The following is a 7,477-nucleotide window of genomic DNA, read 5'->3' as shown; positions in this document are numbered from 1 at the left end:
ACACATATACAATGCCTAAGCCATAATATCACACCCAAACACAATAACTTAATCACTAAATCACAAAATCTCAAGTCTTTAGCTTAGGGTTAAGAATCTCACCTTACCCAAGGACCAAGGGAGCAAGAACAAGCCTTCTCTTCAAGTTAATTTGATCCTATAACACAAAGGAGCTCAAAATCTCAACATTTTTGCCCATGAAACTCGAAACTAAGGGCTGGAGTTCGAAGAAGAAAATGTAGCTTTCCTCAAGATTCCTTGTGTTGGTTTTGTAGAGCTCGATGCTGCAGTCACGTGGCCGTAAACAGTGTGTTAATCGGAGCTCCGGATCAAATGTTATGATCAATGGAAGTTTGGAGGTGAAATTGGAACAAGGGTTTTTAATTTTCCCCCTTTCCCTTTCTTTTTACAGTGTGTGTGCGTTGTTTTGAAGAGAAGAGAGCTGAGCTCTCATTAATTAGTGAGGCTTGGCTGGGCCCCTGGGCCCATTTGGGTCCAGTTGGCCCGATTTGGCCCATTCGGCCCAATCTTGAGCCGATTTCTTTAAAATTGGTGTCGAAATTCTCGTTTTAATTTTCTCTATCACATTAAACCATAAAAACCTCATTTCTCACTTTCTAGAATATATTTTAATTTATGGGTTAATTAGCCATTAATTAACCAGATTTTACATTCTACTCACCTAAATGGGAATTTTGCCCACAAAATTCGAATTTAGTTACCTGGGAACAGGTGTGGGTAGTCTGCTCGCATTTCTGACTCAAGCTCCCAGGTGTACTCCTCAACACTGGCTCGACTCCATGCCACTTTCACTAATGAAACCTCTTTTCCACGCAACTTCTTAAAACTTGTGTCATCAATCTTGACCGGAGTCACCGGCAGAGTCAAATCTTCCCTTAATTGAACCGATTCTGGTTCTAACACATGACTAGCATCAGGAGTATACTTCCGAAGCTGCGACACATGAAATACATCATGCAGGTTCGAAAGGTAAGGTGGTAGAGCCATTCGATACGCCACCGGTCCAACCCTCTCAAGAATCTGAAACGGACCGATGTATCGAGGATTTAGTTTCTTTGTCTTAATCGATCTACCTATTCTTGTTGTCGAAGTAACCTTAAGGAAAGCATGGTCTCCTTCCTCAAACTCTAAGGGCTTCCGCCTTTGATCTGCGTAACTCTTCTGACGACTCTGAGTAGTGAGCATCCTATCTCTGATTTTCTTAACTTGTTCAGTGGTTTTGACTATCATCTCAGTCCCCAACAGGCTCTTTTCCCCGGCTTCATACCAGCATAGCAGAGATTGGCATTTTTTCCTACAAAGAGCCTCATATGGAGCCATTCTGATACTCGCATGGTAGCTGTTATTGTACGCAAACTCCACTAGCAACATATACTGATCCCAGCTCGCCGGCTGGTCCAAAACACATGCCCTCAACATATCTTCTAGGGTTTGAATTCTTCTCTAAGAATGTCCATCCGTTTGAGGATGGTAAGCTATACTTAAGCTCAAACGGGTTCCAAAAACTTTCTGAAATGTACCCAAGAACCTCGAAGTAAAATGGGGATCCTTGTCAGAAATTATAGTCATAGGCACACCATGAAGCCTCACAATCTCCTTGATATATAGGCACGCTAACTCCTCAAGAGTATAGTTCATCCAAATGGGTAAAAAGTGAGCCGACTTCGTCAGTCAGTCTACAATTACCCAAATAGCATCAAAACCGGTCCTAGTCCTCGGCAGTCCCGATACAAAATCCATCGGAATGCTCTCCCACTTCCATTGCGGGATTTTTAAAGGTTGTAACGTCCCAGAAGGTCTCTGATGTTCAATCTTTACCTTTTGACAAGTTAAGTACTTTGAGACATATTCTACCACATCATTCTTCATACCAGGCCACCAGAACGTAGCCTTTAAGTCATGGTACATCTTAGTACTCCCAGGGTGGATAGAAAATTTGCTTTTGTGCGCTTCCCTTAATATGTCTTGCCGCAGAGTCCCAACATCTGGCACAATGATCCTACCCTTAAATCTGCACAGCCCATCTTGATCCTCTGACACTCTCCACTGCTTCCCTTTCTCAATAGTTGGCAACACCTTCGGCAATACGTTATCGTTTTGATGAGCCTTTAGAAGTTCAGATTTAAAGTCACTTGAGATCTGTAATTGGCTCAAACACAAGGTTCCAGACACTTTCCAAACACAAATCTTCAAACTCTCGAATGCCCTGAGCAACTCCTCTTCTCGAAGCATCATCCAAGCGGCAGAAAGCGATTTCTGACTTAGTGCATCCGCCACAACATTTGCTTTTCCCGGATGGTAATCCAACTTAAAGTCATAGTCCTTCAATAACTTCGTCCACCTCCTCTGTCACATATTGAGCTCTTTCTGATCAAAGAGGTATTTCAAAATCTTGTGATCAAAGAAGACTCAGAACTTAACCCCATAGAGGTGATGTCTCCACACCTTTAGTAGAAACACAACCGCAGCAAGCTCCAAGTCGTGCGTTGGATAATTGACTTTGTGAGGTCTCAATTGTCGTGAGGCATAAGCCAGCACATTCCGGTGCTGCATCAGCATGCATCCCAAGCCCTTTAGTAAGGCAACACAATACACCTCGAACGGCTCATTCGGTTCAGGTAACACCAACACAGGTGCGGTAGTCAACTTTTGTTTCAACGCTTGAAAGCTCTCTTCACACTCAAAAGTCCAAACGAATGGCGCATCCTTGCGGGTTAACTTTGTCAACGGCAAAGCCAATTGCGAGAAACTCATGATGAACATCCGATAGTAGCCAGCTAATACCAGAAAACTCCTTATCTCAGTAATTGAGGTCGGTCACTTCCACTCCATCATTGCTTCCACCTTGGCAGGATCTACTGCTATCCCCTATTTACTCATTACGTGACCCAGAAATTTTACCTCACTCTTCCAGAACTCACATTTTGATAGTTTTGCATAGAGTTTCTTTTCCATTAGTATCTGCAACATGGTTCTCAAGTGTTCTGCATGCTCTTCTCTAGTCTTGGAATAAACCAGTATGTCATCAATGAAGACAACAACGAATTTATCCAGAAACGGATGAAAAATCCTATTCATATAGTCCATAAACACTGTAGGAGAGTTTGTCAGTCCAAAAGACATTACAGTGTACTCGTAACAACCATAATGAGTCCTGAAAGCGGTCTTAGGGATGTCCTCTTCTCTCACTCTTATCCGATGGTAATCAGATCGCAAATTGATCTTGGAGAAAACTTCGACTCCTTATAACTGATCCATGAGATCGTCAATTCTCGGCAGCGGATACTTATTCTTTATTATGACCTTGTTCAGTTGCCTGTAATCCACACAAAGCCGCATACTCCCATCTTTCTTCTTCACCAATAACACCGGCACTCCCCACAGAGAAACACTTGGGCAGATAAAGTTCTTACCCAATAGATCCTCTAGCTGAAACTTGAGCTCGACCATTTCTAAAGGCGATATTTGGTAAGGGGCAATCGAGATTGGCCCTGTTCCAGGTACCAACTCAATAGCAAACTCGACCTCTCGGTTTGGTGGGAATTCATCAAATATCGTCGGGAAATACCTCCGAAAACTCACACACAACTGGAATCTGCTCCAAGATTTGATCATCACCCGAGACTCTGGCGGTTAACAACAAAATATCCTGACATTCAGCAACAGAATAATACGCTACCATAGAATTCAAGTAATAGTTATTTACCACCACTAGCCCTTCTGTATCTTCCGGCATAAAGTACACTAACTTTGCAGAATAGTTGAGCAGAGCGTGGTTCTTAAACAGCCAGTCCAACCCCAAGATAAGATCAAGACCGATCATCGGCAAACAAATAAAATCATGTACAAAGTCACGCTGCTTGACCCTAAAGGAAACTTGCGGACATCCGAGCCTAGTTACCATGGCTTCATGGATGGCATTATATACCTTTAGGTCATAACCCAACACCACAATTTTTAATCCTAACTCACTAGCCTTCTCAAATGCAATGAATGAATGGGATGCACCAGAGTCAAACAAGGCATTCAAAATCTGACCGGCCATTTCACATTTACCTCTGATAAGTGCCTCAGACCGCTCGACACCTATAGCTGAAGTAGTAAACACCCATCCAGGCTGCTGTGCTCTCTCAGTAGCCTGTCTCTGCTTCTCTGGACAGTTTGAGGCTTTATGCCCTGGCTTCCCACATGAGTAACACAACCCCCATCCAACCTTGCACGGAACACCAGAATGGTAACTCCCATATCTAGCACAAGCTTGCTCATTCAGGGGCTGCTTCCCGAATCTTCTCCCCAGAGCAATGTTGTTGTTGTTGGGCCTTCTGAAGCTATTCTGACCTTGAGTCCTCTGTGGTGCAAAACCTCCCCGCTTAAAGGACGGACCTCTAGGAGAAAAACTCTTCCCTCGGTTCAGTGGGAATGATCCCCTCTGGCTTTCTCTTTTTGCAGCTGCCTTCTTCACACATTCTTCGGCAACTCTGTTCTTGTTTACTAACTCAGAGAAAGTCCTGATCTCCATAGGCCCTACGGAACTATAGATGTCGCTTCAGAGTCCTCCTTCATACTTGATGCATTTTCCACTCCTCAAAGTCTTCTGGAGCTCCTTGACACATACGGGAGAATCTAAACAGCTCCTCAAACTTATTTGTATACTCGGATACAGACATAGTCCCCTGCTTCAGCTACAGTAACTCCAGTTCTTTGGCTGTCCTAGCAGAATTCAGAAAATACTTCTTGTAGAATTCCTCCTGGAAGGTATCCCAGGTGATAGGGTCATCGCCCTGCTGTATGAGACGTCGGGTTCCCTGCCACCGATGTGACGCTTCCCCATTGAGCAGATAAGTGGCAAACTCGACGCACTGTTCCTCAGGTACCAACTGCGCCTGCAGTGCTTGCTCCACAGCTTGAAACCAAGTGTCAGCCTCAGTTGGATTGGTAGTCCCCTTGAACTTCGGTGGATTGACCTTTAAGAAGGTCGCTAATGTCATTGGACCTTGAGTCCCATTTCTGCCATTTCCCTCATGATTATGATTATTGTTGTTCATCTGCTGCCCAAGTGCCTCAGCGGTGGCCTGCATAGCAGCAGCCATGTTCTGCAATGCAGCCATGAAATTCACGAGGTCGTTCGGGTTAGTTTTTGGCCCATGAGTACCGGCACGTCCTCTCCCACGGCTCCGATCGCGTCAACGAAGCGCCATCTGCTTCCTATACACACCAAACAATCGATATCAAGTTGATCAGTCTCAAATATCGGAAGTCTAATGCTCAAAGTCCCAAATGCATGCTCATGAATGTTTATGCCAGTTATATCAGTCAGATATCCTAATAGCACAGAAACACAAATACAGAGAATGCACAGAAGCATAGTTAGTCCGTCCCTCAGGCTCTACAGGAACGAACTGCACTGATACCATAATGTAACACCCTACCACACAGAGTCTTATGCTTAAGTCATAAAACAGAGGTGACGAAGTATTACGACCTTTAAAATGAAATTTAGTACATATAGTATTATAGAGATGTTTATAACTAGGAGCCTTTGAAGAAAAATGGGTAAATCAAAACCGTTAAATCAAAATGTGCAACACTCTGATCGATGGTGTAAATGAAACAAAAAAAGTAATCTGACGCTAAGAGATATACAAAACTGTGCCAAAATACATATATCAAGACTCGGGACCCGGCTTGCGAAGATAACCGGTTCGAGCATATAAGTATGTATATACATATATAAAGGAATTGCCCAAAAGAACCCAAAAGACAAAATGCGAAACTTGTTTCTCCAAAATAACTTCTAAGAGGAGTTAATAGAAAATACATATAAAGTGGAGAATATAGTATCTAAACAGGTATATAATGACCAAAATAAAATTCCAAAAGCTAAGGATCTCCGCCAAAAGGAAGTCTCCAGCATGCCTTAGCGAGGAGCATCACATTCTGCATCTGAAAACCACAAAATCTGCATGGGTGAGAACCGGAGGTTCTCAGCATGGTAACAGTGCCCAAATATCTAACATGTAATGTCTTGGGAATGCCGAAGGCAATCCTAGAACTCCTAAGTTATAATCAAAGCATATAAATATAACTAAACCATGAGAAATGTAAAAGTAGGCAACTAACTTAAGGATCTTCAATTCTAACTAAATATCCCCTTTCCAAATCCTGCAAACCTCCCAACCGCCAACAGTAATAGAGATACAAACACAAGTATATCAAACAAAGAGATGCACAAGTAGGAAGCAAGAAAGGCAATTAGGCAATTAGCAAGTAATGATGCAAGCAATTAGGCATTCATATCAGTTCACATATAATGCATATGATGCATGCCTGTCCTAGTGGCTAATGAGTCTCATCTGTCGGTTATAAAGCCAACCCGATAAGTCCTGGTAGCTAACCATTGGACTGCCCCTCTGTCGTGCATCCCCAACTCGAGTTATACTCAACATAAATCATAATTTTATATATATCCAACACCCTCACTGGTGTATATTTAGGCAATCAAACAAAGACTTAATGCTCGGTGCACATATTCATCAAAAATTAAACCAAGATTCAAGCAAGAAGCAACCCAATCAACATCAAGCAAACACTTGTAACTTATTTAATTAACAAACAACTAAACCAAAACTAATATAATTACTAAAATCAAAATGAGGTGCATTGAAAAATAAGTAAAATAAGTAGAAAAACAAGGGAAAAGCAAGAAAAAAGAGAGATGGAGGGGACTGAAGTGCATTAGGGCTTCACTCAAAGTGCATGAAAATGTTGCCCAAAATAGCACTTGTGCATACTGACGTTGGTGATTTTTGCCAGTAAAGAAGTTCATAAAAACAGTCGTGTTGTAGATATAGTCTCTAAACCAACAAAAATTTTTTCGTACAAACGTTTTGGGTGTCACAGGTAACAAACCCCTTTTAAAACTGTTAACCGAGTATTCAAACCTCGGGTCGTCTTCTCAAGGAACTGCAAGGAGGTATGTTCTTATTATTGGCTATAAAGGTTGTAATCGGGGTTTAGAATGTGAGAAGCAAGTGGTTTAAATGACAAGTAAAGTAGATGGCAATTGAAATAAGTAAATACTGTAAAGCAAGTTTTGGCAAGGTAAGAGAAATTGGAAGTCCAACTTAGTTATCTCTCTCAACAATAATGAAAGTTGAATCTAAATTCCACTTAGTTAACCTTTACTAAAGCAAAGGAAAGTGAAGGGACTAATTAGTTTGACCTTTGAATCCTAGTTATTTCCTAAGAAAAAGTTGGGATTATTGAAGTTCAGTTCAATTAGCAAGATAACGATTATCAGTTATGTTGAGTTTGATAATGTTGAGTTACTGATTTCTTAACCAAGACCAAAAGTGAAAAAAGTAAAATTGCTGGAATAAAAATGTCCTTAGATGGAAAGCAATGGTAACACAAATTAAAGAGAAAGCAATCAATAACTGAAATACCTCAAATAATC

General features: G+C 41.7%; 1 protein-coding gene across 1 annotated transcript; it reads right to left on the bottom strand.

Moving 5' to 3' along the window:
• Positions 1-714: 714 nt before the first annotated feature.
• LOC110266243 (uncharacterized) lies at positions 715-1,341 on the bottom strand. Its single transcript, XM_021110506.1, has one exon. It carries the CDS (start codon positions 1,339-1,341, stop codon positions 715-717), a length of 627 nt encoding a protein of 208 aa, XP_020966165.1.
• Between the last annotated feature and the right edge of the window lie 6,136 nt (positions 1,342-7,477).

This window comes from Arachis ipaensis, chromosome B1, assembly GCF_059453495.1.
Source record: "Arachis ipaensis isolate K30076 ecotype BB chromosome B1, ASM5945349v1, whole genome shotgun sequence".
Taxonomy (NCBI): Eukaryota; Viridiplantae; Streptophyta; class Magnoliopsida; order Fabales; family Fabaceae; genus Arachis; species Arachis ipaensis.
This window is presented reverse-complemented; position numbering and strand designations above follow the sequence as displayed.